This window comes from Ruditapes philippinarum, unplaced genomic scaffold (assembly GCF_026571515.1).
Source record: "Ruditapes philippinarum isolate M1 unplaced genomic scaffold, ASM2657151v2 ctg5423_1_1_1_1, whole genome shotgun sequence".
Lineage (NCBI taxonomy): Eukaryota > Metazoa > Mollusca > Bivalvia > Venerida > Veneridae > Ruditapes > Ruditapes philippinarum.
The window spans coordinates 37,274-60,293 of NW_026863764.1; the positions used below are offsets into that span (position 1 = coordinate 37,274).

Here is a 23,020-nt window from a genome sequence, read left to right on the forward strand (position 1 = left end):
ACTTGATATCCTTAGAAGTAAAAAAATTACACTCTAATAAAATAGAAAGACATTCTCAAATACATGTAGCACAAGCACTGAGTATACAAAAGTATATACAATATGTATAATTCTAACATTTCATATATATAATGGATTAAACTACAGCTAATAATGAAAGAACTGTTCATTCACTTAAAAAAGTACAAAGTATTTTAAGACTTGCTTTAAGGAAAGGTCATACTTAATCATTAAAGCATATGTACATGTATGTCAATTCACCACACAATTATCAATGAATGTCTTTTTTTACAAAAGAGCCTTTTTTTAAATTTTACAAATCAGGTCCACTAAGCTTTGAATGCCACACATCATAGCTCTAATCAGGGGCCATGTTTGATAAGGTTTCACACTAAAAGCTTAAATATACCATTATTACCTGTTTTCCCTATCTGATGGCGTGGTTAAGGTCGTTGACTTCCGAGCACTTGCACCACACTGCTGTGCATGCATGGGTTCAAAATCCCAACAGGGACTTAGGATTCTTTCAAGTGAGGAAGCTATCGAGCTAACTTATAGAAGTCTGTGGTTTTATTTAAGTGCTCGTTCTTGCCAGATATAATGCACAGGGCACCCAAGGTCTTCCTCAACCGGTAAAGTTTGAAATTCACTACATGACATTAAAACTGTGTTGTTGCCATGTAAAACCCAACCAAAGCAAAAACAAGAGGGCAATGATGGCCCTAATAGGGCTCACCTGATTATAAATGCTCTTAATGACAAAGAAAATATAATATAATAAACTATAAATGAAATGCAGAAAAAATTAGATTATATATAAAACATAATTTAAGTCACTGGTTGATATGGGAATTTATGGTTGCTATGGAAAGTCAATGGTTGCTATTGAAGTCAATGGTTACTATGGAAAGTACCCCCACCACAGACAAAATATATACATTGTGTTATTAGGATATCCAGCAAGTTGGATTTTTTATTGATCTGTGATATATTAAAGGGGCTTCACTGAGGTTTAAAAGCCTAAAAACATAATATTTTAATTTCTTAACATGAGCTGGGGCATTTTAAACAGAAATATATGCAAAGATATGGTTAAAGAAATAGGCTATACTTTGAAATAAATTGAAAATCGTATTTTTATGCTTTTCTTAGCACGTTTTGAGTGAAAAGCGTTTAAATGTCTTTCATTTTGTGTCATTTTTTTACAATATGAATAGATCTAATTATTCCGATAAAACCTGAGGTACGTATCCAAATAATCTGAAATTTTGCACAAAGATTAGTGGTCTAAACCTACTTCAAATGGTCCATTTACCTGGAAAAAAATATTTTCAGTCACATTATGTCGAAAAACCTCACTGGAGTCCCTTTAATAATAATTATTATTATTCATATACATATTTTGGGGGGTTATAGCTAGGGCGGTTACTGACCTGGCTACACCTGTGATGTCCATACACATTTTAAATGTTGTTATCAAATAACAATGCATCTAAACATCACAAATAATGAAACAGTTATCTGACATCATTAATCAAATCATTGATTTCATTCAAAAAACTTGTTTACACTTATCGAAAAAAAGTACATACCAATATTTATCATAGGAACTCGAAAACAGGACCGCAGATTGCGGCGCATATTTCCGATCGTGTAACGGTTTTTAAAATCGTTTCTGCTACATCTTTATATCTTTTAGTATTATACGAGTGTATGGACTCAAAAAATATATTATCAATTGAACCCAATCTGTCTCTTTTAAAACTGGTCAAATTTTACGGTATTATAAAAAAGACAAGGAGTGACATCCGCCATTTGCCGCAACGTTTTCGGCATGAGTTTTTCCCCTTTGGCTACAATTGATTACTATTTTTTCAGAATTTTGTTCCCGTTATTTTTGTCAACTATCAGGTATCGTCCGGATATAACGTTAACGGTTTATTGTTTACACGTGTTGACATGTATAGGCGGCATTATAACGGGCGTATTCGTGTTTTGATTTGTTAACATGGAGAAAACAGACACTTTAGTAATATGGTCCAACTGATTGTGCCTAACTGAAAAAAGGAATATTAAAACATGATCCATAGATAAATATTTTAGGCACTCATCTGGTATTCATTACTAAAAAAATTAAAACAAAAATCAAACATATCAAGGGGGATAACTTACGCCGAACGTTGCGGCAAATGGCGGATGTCACTCCTTTTCTTTTTTCAATATACCGTAAATTTGACTGATTTTTAAATTAGCAGATTATATTAAATTGAGATAAGATAATTAAAGACCACCCGCTCGCATCATATGAAAAGATATTCAAAGGTCGGACAAACAATATGTAAAGCCGGTACGGATTCGGATTTATTCGCCGCAATATGCGGTCCTGTTCCAGAGTTCCTATGATATTTATATGCCTCCTATGTGAATTGATGGTGATATCCGTGACTTTCTGGAAATTCTGGTACTGTGAAGTTTTTAATTAACTGAAATTGTTAATATTCACTTACATCATTTCCGATAATTTGATTTAGTTTCCGCTTGTGTTGTCAGCTGCATTTCAATTTTCTGAAAACCCAATCTTCCTTGTTTTGAAAATCGCAAATTACAGGTAAGGAAAGATAGCTTGACGGCATATATATCACCTGTACGCGGAAATTTAAACCCAACAATTAAAAAAAACCGCAAGCCATCAAATAAAACATTTAAAGATAATTACTCTGATACTTGTAAAAATCTTATAAATAATTATATTGAATACATACTGTACGGATTCATTATCGAACTTGGTCAACTTTCCTGCCGTGTTATCATATTAGATCTATACAGCAACCTAATGTGTGCACATGTTATCTTTTGTACACATTCATTTACAAACAACATGCACATTTTTTGAAAAACAATATCTATTAAACAGTTTGAATTACGTGTAGACATTGGATTAAATATCTTACATATCTGATGATAAAATGTTTCCTCATTAGCCTAGTTCTATATTTAGCTTTTCGGAAATATTATGCAGATGTTAATCAGTGCGTAACTTGATAAGGTATTTCAGGGGCGGATTTCACAACCAAAGGGGATGGGGTACACCAGTTACGTACAATAGGCCTACAAACAGTCAAGTATGGAAACCGTTTATAAAGATGTGTTTGTTTAATACATACATGAAATATGAGCAAATTGCAAACACTATATTAACCCTTTCCCTCATGTGCATATTGTGAAAAATGGCCGTTTTCATTTAAAAGCCCCTTGTTAGTGAGACTCACTCAGTGGCGGATTCAGGCCCGGGCTTCAGGGCTGCAGCCCCCCAGCTCAGCCCAAAGATACGTTTACCAGCTGGGCTGGAATATATTTTTGTCAGTTTCATACTTTATTGACTGCAGTGTACTCCCTAGTTCTGGCTTCCAAAACTTTATAAGCCGCTCTTTAACATTTTTGTTTTTTATCTGATGCGGCATTAATTAACGTCATGTCATAGTATATAAACGGGTACGCTGAAGACCTTAAGCTATGTACTCCCTTATCAAAACATTTATTGCTGTCATCCAATTGTTAATCTCCTGCCTGGGGGCTTGGCAGAGATCTTTATCTATCAACATGCTTGAATGACTTCAGTGCATAATTGATTGGTTTATTACTTACCAAAGGACTAATGAAATTAATAGTCACAAACAGTGGCAAATAGATGTGTTACATAGTACACCATATTTAACTATCTTTATTTTTCCATTTTCTTTGGGATTATTTAGCCGTATAATTAAGAAATTGAAAATTATGATTTGTAAATTAAAAAGGTGGCGAGTTAAAAAAAAAAAAGATGATATTAAAGGAATCACGTTTAAATAACTAGTTTTACTAAGATTTTTATTAAGATGAAAAAACTGATCATTTGCTTTAAATAAATTTTTATGGCAGTTATATATTTTTAATAAATTTAAATTCGAACTGACCTCTTTAAATAGTCATAATCTAAAATGGATTCATTGATGGAAATAATTCTTATTGAATATTAGTGTTTGAAATTATTATTTTTTGTACAATAAAAATGCAGTATTTTAATAACAATTTATTTAGGAAAATTGTCTTTTATTCAGATGAGTAAATTGATCGAGTGTTTGAAATAATTTTTATCAACGTTCGCACATATTTTGGTGTGCTGTTATTTTGTAAATGCTCGCTCACTACTAAACACCAGGGAATGCTATTTTTGCTGAAAGATCTGCAAACACTAGCCTATACAAAATACCTTGTGATGTTAAACCACCCAAAAGGTACCATTAACAGCACTAGAAAGTCAAGGAAATAACACCATTTTCAACCTCATATTTCAAAAAACTTTCAGTCTATGGGAGGGGACACCCCTCCCAGGCCCACCCCAAGTACAAATGTTTTTCTTAATCTCATATCATCTAAATATTTACAAAAACATTAGTATATAAACACATGTATAAGCAAAGTACATTGCCACTCATAAGATGAGCTATAAAACACATTAAGTACCTTTTTTGCCACATGAGTTGCATTATTTTTGTCAAAATCGTCCACCCATATGTCAGCCCCCCAGGAAACCATGTTTTATATCCGCCCCTTGTAACTTACAAGTTCAAACTGCTATGAAACTATGAAAAATGCTTCATTGGCACAAATGTTGACTGGACCTTTGCCTTTGTAGTTAAATTTCCTGTTACCATGGCAACGAGGGGTCATCTCAAAATTGCCAGAAATCACTATTTAGCGTAGATTTTTTCCCATCAAAATTGATTTCAAATTAAAGCGCTGCAGATTCTCAATGGATTGAGATAGTGTCAAAGGCTTTTCAGCGTTGGTTACACATTACCTTACGATTGACCTGGGGTCATTTTAGCCTCTCACAAGTCCAAACTTTTCTTGGCGATGAGGGTGACTACCGCTCCCCTTTAAAACACACAAAACAGAAGGGGGCACATCGATCCCCCTTCTGGCAACCCCCTGATCTACCTTTTTGATAGGGGCGGTGCCGAAAAAGTGATCACTTTTTTAGCAACGACAGTGTTTTGGGCCTTAGTATGGTATTTTTTCCTCAAAAGGAGGGTGAGGTCGAAAAGCCGTCAAAACACGTCTACATGTATATGAAGTAAAGCGTTAAGCAGATATTTGTTTGATGTGTAACATAAATCCATGCAAAGTCAGTCTATTTCTTTTACACTGTAATTATGTAGTATAGGCCAGTGTACCGCTAAATATGCATGTTACATAGTATCAACATTTTATATCAAAAATTAATGTTTAATGTTTAATCACATGACTTGCAGTGTACAATATTAAAAAAAAAAGATATTAAAAAGTACAATTCGACGCAAATAATGAAAGTTCTGATACAACAGTCATTAATTTTCATGCTCCCATTCCCAAAAACCCTGTGAAAGAGCGCGAAAAGCGGGGGGGGGGGGGGGGAGAGAGAGAGAGGGGACCGAGTTGGTGGTTTTGTCCTGGCACAAAAATGACCAGGTTGTGTCCAACTTGCAGTCTCCAGTATTTCTCGTGATGAGAGGGCCCATAAGTAGAGCTGCTGCTGTTTGATCATTGTTTACATCGTGTAATTGCTAAAATGCAAAAAAAAATATCACTGAAAACTATTGGATTTGCGCGTTTTGTAAAATACATCGTGATAGACATAATTTTCTGATATATTGTGCAGCAATCGTTTACAGGATAAAAAAACTTACCAAGCTCACAACTGTTCTACCTGCAACCAAACGATCTACTGCAAACAGTTAACAAATGTACGTGTTTATAATTTCAGTAAATATTTAATTTACAAAATAAAACGTTGCAACGCTTTACAAATACAGCATGGTAAACATTGCATAGATGTTTATCCGTCGGACAAGACATGTATTTACCATCTAATTCCATATAAAATTTAATGTACAAGGCTGTGGTGAAATTTTATCATTTGATTTTTTCATTTCAAAAACGCCCGAACTGCAATGTAGTGGATAGTTTCGGTGGCACAGAGGTGACATGTGTGTGTTTTTATTTATTTCGTGCGCACGGGATACTATGTCGTTGCCACGAGTTACTAAGTCGTGACCACCAGATAATTAAGTCGTGGCTACGAGATAATTAAGTCTTGCGCTCGAGATACTATGTCGTGGCCACGAGTTAATAAGTCGTGGCCACGAGGTAATTAAGTGGTGCTCACGAGATACTATGTCGTGACCATGAGTTACTTAGTCGTTGCCACGAGATAATTAAGCCCTGCGCACAAGATACTATGTCGTGGCCACGAGTTTCTAACTCATAAGAACGAGATAATTAAGTATCTTGGGGTAACTATTGATCAGTACCTGTCCTTTGGTTACAAGGCAGACTCAGTAATTCAGAAGGCCAACGCCAGGTTAAAGTTCCTTTACCGTAAGAAAGATTTCCTTACACAGCATACCAAAAAACTGCTAGTCAATTCATTAATTCAGTGCCACTTTGACTATGCCTGATGTGTCTGGTATAATGGTTTAACTCAGGTCTTGAAAAATAAATTACAGACAACACAAAATAAAATGATGAGATTTGTTCTAAACCTTGATTCCAGAGTTCATATTGGCCCTTCCCATTTTAAATCCTTTAATTGGTTACCAGTTTGTAATAGAGTTGAACAAATCATGTTATGTCACGTTTTTAAGGTTAAAAACCAAATGGCCCCAGAGTACTTAAGTGATTATTTTGTTTCTCAGGAATCTATGCATTCTTATTGCACCAGACTGAGTTTAAAGGAGTGTATTGTCTTCCTAAGGTTAAAGGTTTCGGGTCAAAGTCTTTCAGTTTTATTGGTGCTAAACTATGGAACAGTCTTCCAACTTGCATAACTGAAATTAACAAATTTCATCGTTTTAAGGTAGCCATCAAAAGTCACTTTTTAAATAGCATCTAAGTGTCTTTCAAGAAAATTTTATGTTTTCATTTTTTTATTGAATTATTTTTCGGCTCAGGTTTACTGTTTCATTTTTTGATATTTGTTTTAAATTTTTTATTAAGACTTTAAAAACTTTATTTTTTTAATAGTGTAATCTATGGCATGTTCTTTCCTTACATACAGGGTGATCCAAAATATCTGATACTGTTTTGAAGTTGAATAAATAAGTCATTCCTGATGCAATTATTAAGTGCTATATACCATTGTAAAGAGAATTGTCATACGTTTCTGTCATAATTAATTTACGGGAAAACGTTGACGTCATGACGTCATAGATGACGTCATCAAATAATAGTTGTTTTCAAGATGGCGACGTCAAAACAGAAAGCTGCAGAAATAGTTAAACTTTATTTTGAGACTAAGTCTCCAGTTACAGTTATTCGCATGATGCAGAAAAAATATCCTGATGATGATAAACTCACAAAGCTTCAGGTGCATAGGCTTGTAAATAGATTTAAGCAGACTGGGTCAGTTGAGGATAGCCGACATAACAACAGTGGACGACCAAGATCAAGCCGCAGTTTAGAGAACGTGGCAGAAATCCAGCAAGTGATTCAGGAGACACCACAAAAATCTGTAAGAAAAGTTCTTGGAGACATTACCAATAAGTCTAGTTATGGAAGTGTACATAGGGCATTGCGTTTTGATTTGAATTTGTTTCCCTATTCGTTATCCATTATGCAACATTTGAAAGAAACAGACATTAACAGCAGATTAGAGTTTGCTCGTTGGATGATTGATAATGTAACCACAATTGATAAAATATGGTTTTCAGACGAATCACATTTTTATTTAAATGCAGCTGTAAACAAGCAGAACTGTCGAGTTTGGAGTAAAGAGAAACCAAGATTCTACTTAGAAAAGCCACTTCATGATGACAAGGTGACGGTATGGGCAGCGTTGAGTTCGACTGGTGTGATTGGACCATTCTTTTTTGAATCGAAAGGTGAAACCAAAACAATAAATAGTGAGCGATATATTTCTCTCTTGAAGACAAAATTTCTTCCAGCCCTACGAAGGAAAGGTGTTAACATTAATACAATATGGTTTCAGCAAGATGGAGCGGCACCACACACTGCGGGACACGTGTTGGAATGGTTGAAAGAAACATTTGGCAGAAAATTTATCTCATTTAAATCAGACAAAGTATGGCCTCCACACTCACCTGATCTAAGTCCGTTAGATTTCTTTCTATGGGGACACTTAAAAGACAATGTTTATAATCCAAAGCCAGACACCCTTGAGCAGCTAAAGTCAGCCATTCGCAGAGAAATAAGAAAAATTACACCTGCAATGTGTGTTAACGCTATTGAAAATTTTAAAAAGAGACTTGACGTCGTAGTAGCACAAAATGGACGTCATATTGAACATTTGATGTAAATTTTGTTTGGTAAAATTCATTTTTATTTTTTTATTAAACATAATGACTTTAATGTTAAATAAAACTTTAAAATCTCTAGTTTAAATATGTGTGTTGATATTTAAAATCGTGTGATGTATGTAAAACATACAAGACACTGAAATGGTATCAGATATTTTGGATCACCCTGTACTCATAACAACTGTGATATTTTTTTAATGTAATCCTTTCTTACTATGCACATACTTATTTCTTAATGTGATAATGACTTTTTATTTACAATACCTTACATCTTAAATTGTGATGATTTTAAATGATATCCTTCATTAATGTGATTTATCTTATAATTTGTGATATTTTTTTCTTTTATGAAATACCTCTCTATGTCATGCCACCAAATGCTAAGGACCACAATGGAAATAAGAGCTTGCTCTTTTTTGTGTTATCCTTGGTTTTGGGAACATGTCATGGTTTACATAATATAGTATTTATTCATTTATTTATTTATTTATTTGTAATTGTTTTAATCTATATTGTGTTTGTTTATCTATCTATCTATCTATCTATCTATCTATCTATCTCCTATCCTATCCTATCCTATCCTATCCTATCCTATCCTATCCTATCCTATCCTATCCTATCCTATCCTATCCTATCCTATCCTATCCTATCCTATCCTATCCTATCCTATCCTATCCTATCCTATCCTATCCTATCCTATCCTATCCTATCCTATCCTATCCTATCCTATCCTATCCTATCCTATCCTATCCTATCCTATCCTATCCTATCCTATCCTATCCTATCCTATCCTATCCTATCCTATCCTATCCTATCCTATCCTATCCTATCCTATCCTATCCTATCCTATCCTATCCTATCCTATCCTATCCTATCCTATCCTATCCTATCCTATCCTATCCTATCCTATCCTATCTATCTATCTCAGTCGTGCACATGGGATAATCAACCAATCAGATTACACTATGTATATGAATATTCCTTGTTAACTAGAAATGTACTATAGGACAAAGATGCCCCTTCTTAACCTGCCTGTCAAAGTGCCATAAATACAAGTAATTGGACAATGATTTTACATTTAGCGTCATTGTGACCCTGATTTTTGACCCGATGACCTCAAAATTATTAGGTGTCATCTACTGATAAGGTGCAATGATCTTTCTAGGTTTATTCCTTCTAAATTATTAGACAAGGATTTTACATGAAGTGTCATGGTTACCTTGACCTCAAACATCCTTTTAGGCTATTATATCTACTGGTCATGGACAATGTCCCTACCAAATAAAATAAACCAGGACTTATTCCTTCTCAACTTATCGTATAGACAAGGCCGCTGTACGTACATACTGACCAATTCTATGAAAGAATTGTCCCCACAAAGGGTAATAATTTAATCAAAATTAATGTTTGATTTGAGGGCCCTGGGAGGTGACTTTCTAATAATTATGATCTATCAAGTTTCAAGTTTTTTGAGTATTTTCGAAGATTAATGTCGCGTGTAAAACTTTAAATAGGAATTCACTAAGATTAAAAAATTCATGTATGTAAAGAAAGTGTAATCTGATTGGTTAATTATCTGGTGGACACGACTTAGTAACTCGTGGTCACGACATAGTATCTCGTGCATACGAATTAATTATCTCGTGGCTACGACTAAAACGCACAAATGTCACCTTTATGCCACCGTAGATAGTAGCTTTAGATGGAAAAATCTTTAAAGGATAAAGAAATATATAATATACATTGTACTGGGAATTAAAATTTTTGTGCGATTTTAAAAGCTACTGTATGTGCGCGAAAAGCGTTTTGAACATCGCTTTTCATTTTTGGGTCATAAACGCAATAAAAATATTTTTTTCTGGAAAATAGTGAATGATCTGGAATTGATCATGTTATTGATTCAGACCTACATCAAATGATACACAAACCTCCGAAAAATATTCAAAAAATCATGTCAAAAATCGTAATTGTATCGTTCTTATATGCGGGTTTAAAACAAGTAACAATAAACAATATCACCTTTCTCACTGTTTTGAAAGAATAAAATGAATGTATATATTACATAGTGATTGGAAATTTGGTGATATTAGGAAATTTACCCTGTCTGGCTACTGTTATATTTTATTTTGATCAAAATTGTCTGGTATTTTATTTTGGTGCACGAATGTCTTGTTGTTGTTTTTTTTCAAACAAGATATATCTATGATGTTTTTGAGTTTTTCATGAACTGTTTAAATCCAACATATCCGAGAGCAACAACTCCTACAGTCGCTGCTAGTTTCAGGAACTTTAATGCTTTGAATGTCAAAATAGACTTCATTATAACAGCAGCTGAAGTATCCATGACTTCTAATATCGTCTGCACGGCCGGACGTTGTAATGCTTGCAAGTAGAACGCTTGTACAATTGGACGTTTCTCGGCGGAGAAATAACGTGGTGAAATACCGATAAAACAAAGTCGTATCATCAGGCCTATTGCAGTTATGTCGGCAGCTGTAAATTCTGTTCCAAATAACCAAGTTTCAAGTCTCTCACTATCACCATGCTCTGAAAAGAAAGATGTTTACAAAATATAAAACAAAGTTGAGTTATATCTTCAAAGCACAAGGTCAAATGATGTCTTTAAAATATAATACAATGTCAACTGTTAATATGTGACTCTGTATTATATGTAATTAATTTAAAACTCAGCTAATTTTTACTTTTCATAAATGGTTTAGTAACTTTTCTTCATGAGCAAGTTATGTAATAGAAAGAGCATCAAAATAGGAGGCTCAAGTTATTGGGCGGACAAGCTTTTTAAAGTCAAGGCCCCTGTGACCTTGACCTTTGACCCAGTGACCCTAAAATCAATAGGGGTCATCTACTAATCATGACTAACCTCCATGCCAAATATGAAGACTGTTGGCCAAAGGAATCTCAAGTTATTGGGCGGACAAGGTTTTTTAAGTCAAGGCCCCTGTGACCTTGACCATTGACCCAGTGACCTCAAAATCAATAGGGGTCATCTACTAATCATGACTAATCTCCATGCCAAATATGAAGACTGTGGGCCAAAGGAATCTCAAGTTATTGGGCGGACAAGGAAAAACCGACGGACGGACGGGGAGACGTTCGGACGGCCGGACGTCTGGACGGCCGGACGGACAAGCTGATTCCAGTATACCCCCTTACAACTTCGTTGTGCGGGGGTATAATAACAAATGAAGTTATATCAATCACTAATCATTTCAATTATGCAATGAATAAAAAAGAAAGGAAGAGCTTAATACTGTATAATCATTTTAATAATTTAGCTATAAATGTGTTTGCAATTTATCACTCTATTGTTTAATTTGTTATACTCTGTAGCCTATATAACTAGAAATAATCTAAAACTGAATGAAGTGTCAGTGTATACATGATAGCGTTAACACATTAATAGATCCTAGATGAACAGACACTTTTATATTATAAAATAAAACGCTTGAAATACAACCTACCTCGTTTTGTCTTGTTCAATCTTTCTTCAATTCTGTCAAAAATAACCTCAAGGTCATTCAGATGTTTGGCGACTTCTTCCCTATCTAACACTTTTGCAAGCTTCCTCGAAACCTTGACGATCTTTGCATTGATCGTTTCTTTCATTTCCGGCGGACATTTTTCACTGAACTTAATCAAATGAGTTACCTCTCCTGAAAATCTTTTGCCTGCAAAAATTATTAGAGAAGCACGTGACTTCACACTATGACATGTGCATACGCTACCAACTTCACATCGGCACGTTTGGCACAGAAGATAGTCGGGCATGTGCAAATAACCTTTCTATTTTATTTTATCTTATATTTTAAACAAGAGCACCGTTAGGCGGAGCATTATATGCCCGAAAGTGTTTTTTTTTTTATTAAGGATGAAGCATTTTTAAGACATTACATAGCTTAAATAAAGTATTACCTCCATCCAATAGCAATCCTCCTATAAAGTTTGAATATTGTGGGCAAAATAGAAATAAGTTAGGCTCCGGAAACTGTTTTCAGTTTTAAAGTAATAGTGACCTTGACCTTTGACCTTGTGGCCCCAAAATCAATAGGGGTATTTTACCCAATATAGACATTCATCCTATGAAGTTTGAACACTGTGGGCCACATGGAACTTAAGTAATGCTCCGGAAACTGTTTTCAGTTTTAAGGTAATAGTGACGGACGCCAGGGGGTATAACATAATATGCCCGACATTCTTTCGGGCATATAAAAATCAAACTATTTTAAACACACTATGATTATGAAATATTCAAAATTTGAATATGTGGCTAAAATATATGGATCAACATATAACACATTTTTATTTCATTATATATTCTTTACATTTCTAATAATGTCGTCAGTTTCGCAACGCTTTCTCTGAATGCCCAAACTGTACCTGTTTACATTTTAAGAAATTTCTATTTAAATCGTGATTGGATTATATATTATAAATAAAAAAAATTGTGACAACTTAACAAAAACTCAATACTTTTACCTTGACCGTAAGGATCATTTAAAGCTCGAGGTCAAGGTCAGTTCAATCTTTTAGAATGTCATGATTTAAGATAATCCATTTACAAATAACAAAGTTGCAGATGAAGTCAAGGTTAATCTAGTGTACTAAAAGGTTTTGTCGTAAGGGTTGTTTTGGAAAATATAAAGACAATACACCAAGAACTTAAAAAAGTTATGATCAAGGTACATGTTTGCGGACGTCAACGCCGACAGGACTGTAACAATACCTCTATTTTTGTTAAAAAAAGTCGAGCTAATAAATGAAAAGGTAAGAAAATATAATCATTCAAATTCAATCATTTAAAGGCCAATATCATAACTAAATTATTCCACGTGTCTGTTTCGTCACATATGTTGTTTTGTCCACGTATGGATCAAATCCGTATAAAAATAACAAAATTATGACAACTTAACAAACATTCAATATTTCGACCTTGATGTTAAATGTCATTTAAAGCTTAAGGTCAAGGTCAGTTCAACCTTTAAGAAGGTTTTGTCCAAAAGGTTGTTTTGTCCAAGTATTAAAATAATCCATTGAATAATTACCAAGTTACAACAAATTATAACGATAATCAGTGAAAATTAAATAATTTGACCTTCAAAGCCTACATTAGTCAAGGTCAATTTGAGTTTGATATAAATGAAGGTCATGACCTAAACATATCGTGTCTAAATAGGAAGTTAACTCATTTATAAATTACAAAGTTATAGCCAGTTACAGAAAAAAACAAGAGCATTTCATCAATTTTACATTGACAGTCAAGGTCAATTTTAGGTCAAGGTCACGTCTAAATTGTTCAATTTGTTTGTCTGGTAGCAAGTCTTGTTTTGTCCAAGTATAAATAAAATCCGTTCATAAATAACAAAATTATGTTTTTTTGGTCAGAGATGAAGATAATCCATTAATTTTATTACATACCAAGTAACAGTCAATTATAGAAATCAAAGCACAGAAGGCGCTGAATTTGTTTGGGTCTCAGAATGTCAGAAAGGTGATGGTTGTGAGATTATAAACCAATTTGTTTTTGTATTGTGCCACCAATGCTTTCCAGCGTTTTAATTGTAGTAAATTGGCTATAAGACTAATTGAAACACTGATATTGAATTCAATGTGTATTTGACTTAAACAATTTGAAAAAATGAGTTGCCTTAACTGGGATTTGAACTCCGGATCTCTTGCTGCCTAGAGCGCGCAAACCCCTCGGCCACGGTAAAATTATATGTTTACGGCCTGAAGAAAAACCATATTATTCTAAATTAGGGGTTGTAACGACGCTAACTGTTGTTTAATGCACATGTAAATAATTATGGAGCTTACTATAAGCATGTATATCTATAAAGAATGAAACAATATTAGAAATCTTCGACCATTCGGGAACTTATTTGCTTTAAAATTAATGCACCTGTCATTTGACCATCTTTACGTAGTGATCTCCTCTGAAATTTTAGGCGTTAGTGTACATAGAAAGGGAAGTAACCGCTTCAAAAAAGTGGACTACTTTCGGCATTTGCGATTAACAGCATCAAATCTGACGACCCAAACAAATAAAAATCAGCGAAAATTTAATAATTTAACCATCAAGGTCATAAAAAATCAAGGTCAAATTGAGCCAAATATACATGAAGACCTTATCTTCAATGTTGTCTGTTATAATATGAAGTCAATCCATTCATTAATAATCAGTTATAGCCAATTACAGCAAAGAAATGAAAATTTCAATAATCTGACCTTCAATGTCAAGGTCATTTAAGAGTGAAGGTCAAGGTTTGTCCTGTTAACAGATTTAGATTTAGATCTATATCCTAAAAGATTATTATGTTCAAGTTTGAAAACAATCCATTAAAAAAAACCCATAAATAGTCGCTAAAAACAAAAATCAGGAAAACATAAAAATTTAGACATTTGACATTTAAGGTCAAGGTCATTTATGAATGAAGGTCAAGGTATGTCTAGTATACTTGAAGGTCTTGTCCCAATGGTTGTTGTGGCCAAGAATGAAGACAATACACCAAGAACTTAAAAAGTAATGCTCAACGTTAAGTTTGCGGACGGCAACGGAAACGTCCGGCATGACTGTAACAATACGAATACAGTCGGATTTGTTCTTGCTTCCACCTTTATAACGCGGCTTTTTTTTTATTAAGCAACCGTATGTGTTTTTATTTATTTATTTTTTTTCCCCAAAAAAGTCGAGCTAAAAATAATATTTCATTACATTAAGATTTGAACCTGCAACCTTCAGTCGATAGTACTCAATACTATATCAACTCCCGGTCATAGTCGCCTTAGAACTATTTTTCATAGTACTTTGACATTGAACCGCGTTCGTAAAATAGACAGGTAGTGACGTACAAAGTGAATATTCATGAAGCCAGCTTGGCACAAAGTATGTTAGCTAGTATTCATCCGTAGCTGTTGTACAGAAATTAGAAACATTCTCCGTTCGAAGTTTCTAATTTCTGTAGAACAGCACGGATGAACACTAACATGAAATACATACTTACATAATGTCTATGTCTAACATTATAAGATTCAAACCTCACAGACTGAAAGAATACCTACTTATTTCTTCCCTAGCGGTTACTTTTGCGGGTTACTTATCCACGAAGCTGCTGTCGAGAAGGAACTCTCGATTCGCAAATACGCCATAGGTGATGACGTCAATATGAATGTCATGAAGTAACTGCCGGAAAGCCCTAACTTCATTTCCGACCGCCGTATCAACATCAGGTACAAAAAGCATCTCAAAACGGACGGGTCCATTGACGAATCATTACTTAGTGTTCTAGAGGAAAACCTGGATAGCGATATCTCACCATTTGATGTATCCGATATTAGCACGTGTCATGCTGCTAACAGCTCCAAATCTCAATTTCTGGTTAGATTTGTCTCCAGGGTTCCTATTCGGTTGCTGTTTTCATTGAAGAGTCGTGTTTCTCTCAGCGCCACGTATTCTGGGGTGTTTATTACTGAGGATATGTCTCCCTTGCTTATGAAACTCTTAAACTACATCAAAGAGAACAAAGCGGTCTCCAAGGTGCATACTAGGGATGGAAATATCCATTGTACTTTTAACAATAATCACTATACAATTTCTTCACCAGAAGATCTATTCAAGCTTGATATGGAGGTAGACTACGCGAGGTTAGGTCTGCAGGCCTTTGAATAGGATCACGGAGAGGCACAGAACATTAACAATGACTCTGTCATCAGTGAAATTGACAATAATAGTTTAAATGTTAATCTTGTTAACAGTTCTAAAGTTTTTTCAGTTGATAGTTTAACATCGTCAGATGTAAATCATGTTATAAACCATGATCACTTTTATTGTACTAATGATCATAGTAACAGTTTAAAATTTTGCTCTATTAATGTTTGTGGGTTAATCTCAAAGCTGAAAAACCCAGATTTTGTTTCTTTTGTATCAAGATATGATGTATTGTTTTTAAGTGAAACTAAGCTTGATGCATATGATCAAATTGTTTTCAAGGATTTTGACTTTCTACAAATAGCCAGAGAGAAATGTAGAAATAGGTCCGGTGGTGTTGGAATTTTTATTAAGAAAAATGTAGCAAATAATTTTACTCTGTTAGATTGTAGCACAGAAAATTTTTTATTCCTGAAATGCAATGTATCTAATATAATATTTATCAATACCTATATACCACCTGAAGGATCTAGGTATGGATCATCTATTGACTTGTTTGATAGTTTAGAAAATACCATTCTTGATTTAAGTGTTAAATATGCTAATTGTCAGTTTTGTATAGTTGGTGACCTCAATGCGAGATCGGGAGTTCTTACCGATTCCACTGTCTATGATAAATATATCTCGGATGATAATTTTGATGATATTACTGTGCAACAAATGGTGTTAAATAATTTAAGCGATCTAGGTTTTCCTATAGAACGTTTTTCCATGGATAGAAAATGCAATAATTTTGGTTATAGACTTACTCACCTATGTAAGGCGCTGAATATTTTTATCGCCAATTGAAGGTGTGGAGCTGATGCGTATATTGGTAAACATACTTGTATTAAAGGCGATGGCAGTTTAATTGATTACTTACTGTTGTCAGGGAAATTGTTTTCTTGTATCACTAGGTTTGACATATTACAATTTGATCCAATATTATCTGATGTACATTGTGCTATAGAGTTTTGTCTTAATTTGGGTATCCAACCAAATAATGATATTACTGATGATGCAGGTATTGATATTAACAGTAATAGCGATGAGTTCTACTGTAAACCTATATGGATAACCGAGGCAAATACTGATTATAGAGATAAATTTGACCCGGATGTTGTTTCTAACTTGTTAGATGTACTTAAGGATGTTTTTGGTAATCAACAGTATACAGATGACTCTGTTAATCAGTTAACTGAGAAGGTAACATCTATTTTAACAGATGCTGCTAAAGATTGTAATTTGTTTAAGAAAAGGCATGTTATTAGTAAACCTAGAAAGCCATCAAATACTTGGTTTGATAGTGAGTGTATAGATGCACGGTCTGATTATCACAAGTGTAAAAATATTTTTCGTAAAAACCCTTCCAAAAGAAATAGAGAAATATTAGTTAATACTAGCAGAAAATTTAAGAAAAAACTTAATAAAAAGTTAAGGAATTTTCAGAGGGCAATTGTTGACAAAATTAAAGGGCTGAAAAACAAAGACCCAAAGGCGTATTGGAGCATGTTAAACAAATACAGTAACAATAAAAAAGAAATTGTTAATAATATTGCCACTGAAGTGTTCCATGAACATTTTAGTAAGTTGAATGAAAATATAGCGAATGACGCACCAGATGATTTCAATGTTTCAAATGTATCTGCGAATAATATAGATTTAGACAAACCTTTTACAGTAGAGGAAATTAGAAGAACCATTCGTTTACTTAAAAACAACAAAGCTTCATCTTCATTTGATGATGTGTTAAACGAGTATTTGAAATATGCACCAGATAATATGTATGAAATTTTTTGCTATTTGTTTAACATCATTTTTAGACTCGGGAATATTTCCTGAAGTATGGAGTAAGGGTATTATTTTGCCAATATATAAGAATAAAGGTGATGTTTCTGATCCAGACAATTATCGTGGTATTACAATTTTGAGCTGTTTTGGTAAACTTTTTACGAATGTTCTTAATACTAGACTCAATAATTTTTTAGAGAATAATAATATATTGTGTGAAGAGCAAGCTGGATTCAGAAAGAATTATAGTACAACAGATCACATCTTTTCCTTAAAAATGTTAATTGATCTGTATTTGTCTAAAGGTAAAAAACTGTATTGTTCATTTATTGACTACAGGAAAGCCTTTGATAGCATTAATAGAACTGCACTCTGGCAAAAATTGTTAAGTAATAATGTTGATGGTAAATGTATAAAAATAATATATGATATGTATAAAAAAGCTAAATCTTGTGTTCAGGTGAACTCCTTTAGTAAAATGTCAGATTTTTTTCACAAGCCATACAGGTGTTAGGCAAGGTGAAAATCTTTCGCCTGTCCTATTTTCTTTGTTTTTGAATGATTTAAGCCAGTTTTTTGTCACAACATTATAATGGTCTAGTTTCATTATCTTCAGTAGTAAATGATACTCTGAGTAACTTCGATGTTGAGGTTTATTTTAAATTGTACATACTACTTTATGCTGATGACACTGTAATTTTTGCTGAAACTGCAGATGAATTGCAAAAAGGCACTTGATGCAATGAGTAGTTACTGTAATATGTGGAGTCTCCAAGTTAATCCTGCAAAAACTAAAATTGTTGTATTTTGTAAAAATGTACGTGGTATTCGTAATGCTCCTAATTTCATTTTTGAAGGTAATATGTTAGAAGTAGTCGACTCTTTTTCATATCTTGGCGTAAAGTTTTCGTATAATGGTAAATTTACTAAAACAAAAGAATATTTGTTACAACAAGCTAGAAAAGCAATGTTCTCTGTAATAGTAAAGTCTAGAAGGCTGAACCTGCCTATTAGTATGCAAATACATTTGTTTGATACAATGGTAGCACCCATTTTGTTATATGGAAGTGAAGTGTGGGGAATTGAAAATTTTAGACTTGATAGATCAATTTCAGTTAAAAATTCTATAAACTTATTCTTCGTTAAAACAAAGCACTCCTAATTGTATGCTATATGGTGAACTAGGGTGCTACCTTTGTCTATTCATGTTAAGGCTCATATTTTATGTTACTGGAATAGAATTTTAAATGCTAAACCTGAGAAAATATGTCATATATTGTATAATGTTTCTTATAAGTTGTATAGTGATGATAACAATGTAAAACTACCTTGGATCAATTATGTACACAATTTATTGGACTCTCTGGGCATGTCAAATTACTGGATGTATAATATACCTTCTTCACAGCAATTGTTCAAGAACATTGTTAAAAACTAGATTGAGAGATCAATATTTACAACAATGGCATAGTTTTGTGGCTGAGTCCAGTAAAAGCCTTAATTACAGAATGTACAAAGATTCCTTTGTTTTTGAAAATTATCTAGATACTTTGCCTTACCATTTGTCTAATGCTATTTTAAAGTTCAGATGTACGAACCATAGATTACCTATAGAAAAGGGGAGATTCTTTGGTATCCCGAGAGATGAAAGAACATGTCATTTATGTAATACAAACTCTTTAGGGATGAATTTCATTACCTGTTTGTGTGTGACTTTTTTAAGCAGGAGCGTCGTAAATATATTTCAGTAAGATATACTAGTAATCCTAATACTTTGAAATATTCATTGCTAATGAATAGTACAGACAAAAACGAGCTTGTTAAACTTGCTGTTTATTGCAGGAAAGTAATGCATGTTTTCAAATGATAAACGAGGTTGTGTAATATATGTATACATTTTGATAGTAAATAGTATTGTGTAGTATAATATTATGTTTCTTAAGGCTAACATGTATTTTTATCACCTATGTGTTAGAAATGGCTCAGTGTCTGATATTGCTCAAATTTTGTCTGATATTGCTCAAATTTAGTCTGATATGATAATTTTCTGTTTATCTAGTCATAGCAAATTTGTATCAGGTCATTTGTTCATGTTATATAGCAAATTTTCCTATGTGTTAGAAATGGCTCAGTGTCTGATATTGCTCAAATTTTGTCTGATATTTCTCAAATTTAGTCTGATATGATAATTTTCTGTTTATCTAGTCATAGCAAATTTGAATCATGTCATTTGTTCATGTTATATAGCAAATTTGTATTACGTCATTTGTTCATGTTTAATATGTTGTGTTCTGATGCCTCTCAGAGGCCTAGAATTTGAAAATAAAAGTTCAAAGTACAAGTTTTGGACCTGTAAAATAAAAAAAAAGAATATGTACATCATTTTACTTCATTCCTCACTTCTAAAATGGCAATTTAAATAATCGACTCAAAATAATTATTTAAGCACGGCGTACAAATTACTATGATGTACCAGTTCTAGAACAAACAACTGACATTCAAAGCAACATTGTCTGATGTGAAATTGCGAGAACATTTTGAGATATTAATGGTTTATTTAATATGAATTTTCTTGGATGTATATCTTTTTATACAATGCGTGAATTTTTCGCACATTCGTGGTGTTGTGACATAGAATAGTACGCCCTGAAATAAAAATGTAGTTTTATACAGTATCATATGTACATGCATCCTTTTTCCAGATTCTTACATTTATCATTAGATTTTAATACACGAAACTGGTGATTAATTTATGAATACAGCTATACATACCCGTATGGAATGTTTGATCTATGACGTTTATGATATCTTCTGACTCGGCTGTACATTTTCCATCTATTTCGAGGCACGGAACTTCCCCCATATTATTCTTTTTCAAATACCAGTCTTCATTTTGCTCGCCAGTTACAATTACGATGAGCATCTTCTTGAACGATATGTTCTTTTCATAAAGTGCATGTAGAACCTATATTTAAAAATAACATGTGTGTTAAGAACAACATTCGGCTTGAAATCTATATCAGCGGACGGTTGCAATTTAAACGTAAAAACATTCGTTATATCTCGCGCCGAAATATTGTGATAGTCATCGTCCGTTCTTCTGGCCTGTGCTTCTTGGCATCTAGAAGCGCAATAAACTACAGTTTAGTAGTTATTTCCCTTTACTCCTACATAGGACTTATCTTCTTTTTATAGAATTTTAATAGTGGCACCAAGAAGCTTCCGTACCTTCATATTACCTGGGACTGCTTGACTAGAAAATTAAAGGTGCAATATACTCGTACATGTATTTCATGCACTTAGCTCATTGAAGAATTAAAAAATCTAGGTTAAATTAAAAAAAAATTCATAGATATCATCCTTCTCCCTAATTGGTGAGAGCAAAGCACTATAAATTAAGACCAGCACACCTTGTAACAATATCTAGCGTAACACGATTTAAAAATGTACTACATGTATAATTTGTTATACTATGCGAACTTGTTACATGCGGTTAGTAAGGAGGATTTTGAAGTATAACACCAATTAAAACTTATAATGTACAAGCAAATCATAATGTGTGAAGGCTACGATTTCTTGAATTTGTACAACTTAATACTAGATTTACAGGATATGACATGTTCTATCACACATGCAGAAATATAATTTTTCACTGTAACACCAAAGTATTTAGGGTGCTTAGTTATGTTATTCATTCAAGAACATAGTAATTTCCTAAATGTTAATCAATCTTCTTAATTGGTAAATACCAACAATTATAATTATTGTATCATAGTTTCGGGACCTTTCTGTTGAAAAAGTGTCAGAGTTAAGTCGTATACATATACATGCTCAGTGCGGTTACTGGAGTGCAGGTATCAGTTACCCGCACTCAAGATCATGCCCGTTGATTGGCTCATTTTTGCTGGGGTTTTCATATTGTGACGGCAGAGAAAAGGAAAGCGGCAGAAATATCATATTCAGATGCTCGATCATTGGTTACTTTTTCCCGGGGTTTAAAATTGTGACAACAGGGAACGTAACTCATTCTACCCATATGACCAGTGCATCTGTGCCGCCGGATACTAGTAATAGGCTGTACTGTTTGGTTATCACAGTTCCAGTTACACTAGTGTAGTCCTGAGTATAAACGAGACATCTCAATGTCAAAAGTTTGAATATGCCAGTTACCATGAGAGCATTGCTTATATTGAATATTTAAGAAACAAATTGCATGTTCTTACCTTTAGGGAATAATAAGATCCAGGAAAATAATAAAGAATAACCGATTTATCTTTTATGTTCGCCATTTCCAAAATTTATAATTCAGCCTAATGACCTCAATATACGCATTATAATATATATATTTTTATCACTGTGTGAAAGCTGTACATAATCATTGGTAACAGTACGGTTTACACACAAACATACAATAACAAACTTATAGAAAAAAGAGAACATTTCATGAATAGAATTTCCATATATTCACGTACATTGAATCTATATTAGATAGTGAAAGAATCACATAAATAGCACAGAATAACTTTTCCTCGATATCTAAATGCATTTCATAAAAGTTTAAAAGCTGGAACGGGTTTAATTTTTTTTTAAATATAATTCCTTTGTAAGTTAAAACTCATTTGATTGATATAGATGTCTGACAGTTCAGGAAAAATGTTGTGGATAGGTCTACAATAGGCATTTTCCATAAATTTTCAATTGATAAAAACAAAACAATAGAAATGTGTTAGAAAGATTTAGATTGAAAACAGGATGAATGGGCGGACGAAAGACATTGTTCATCATGAACTTTGGTAGGCTTGCTAGAGATTAGAATATTACATGTATTTTATTTGGAATAAACAAAACAGTAGTCAAAATGAACAAAGTCTGTGTTTTATTATTATAAATGTAACAAATATACAAACAGTATATAAAAATAGCAACAAAAGGGACGAATATAGTAATATTACATGGATTTTTCAAGTCAACTAAAAAAAAAGGTTTCTATTTATACCTGGGACTTAGTAGTTATATTTCAAGTCCCATATAAATACTGAAAGTAGAACACACACTGGAATGAAAAATTTGGGATGAATTTCAAAAAGACCAAGTTCAGGTATTTTTTGTTAATACGCGTTAACAAATATTAAAAAGTCATGAATGAATTTTTGCATGACATGTTGATATAGTGAAACATTTGCTTTTA

General features: G+C 33.3%; 1 protein-coding gene across 1 annotated transcript; it reads right to left on the reverse strand.

Annotated features, from left to right (window-relative positions):
• Positions 1-10,351: 10,351 nt before the first annotated feature.
• LOC132723266 (ganglioside-induced differentiation-associated protein 1-like) lies at positions 10,352-22,212 on the reverse strand. The gene is made up of 6 exons (XM_060707944.1): positions 22,056-22,212; positions 20,605-20,797; positions 20,168-20,182; positions 15,452-15,584; positions 11,819-12,060; positions 10,352-10,883 (listed from the first exon to the last, which is right to left on the reverse strand). The coding sequence occupies exons 1-6, from the start codon at positions 22,119-22,121 to the stop codon at positions 10,537-10,539; spliced, it is 996 nt and encodes a 331-aa protein (XP_060563927.1). The 5' UTR covers positions 22,122-22,212; the 3' UTR covers positions 10,352-10,536.
• Positions 22,213-23,020: the final 808 nt, after the last annotated feature.

Coding starts and splice junctions, on each gene's coding strand:
- LOC132723266 (XM_060707944.1), bottom strand. CDS start 22,121: ATGGCGAACATAAAAGATAAATCGGTTATTCTTTATTATTTTCCTGGA. Junction 12,061..15,451: donor GACAGCAGCTTCGTGGATAA/GTAACCCGCAAA, acceptor CACATGTCATAG/TGTGAAGTCACGTGCTTCTC. Junction 10,884..11,818: donor ATTGAACAAGACAAAACGAG/GTAGGTTGTATT, acceptor CTTTCTTTTCAG/AGCATGGTGATAGTGAGAGA.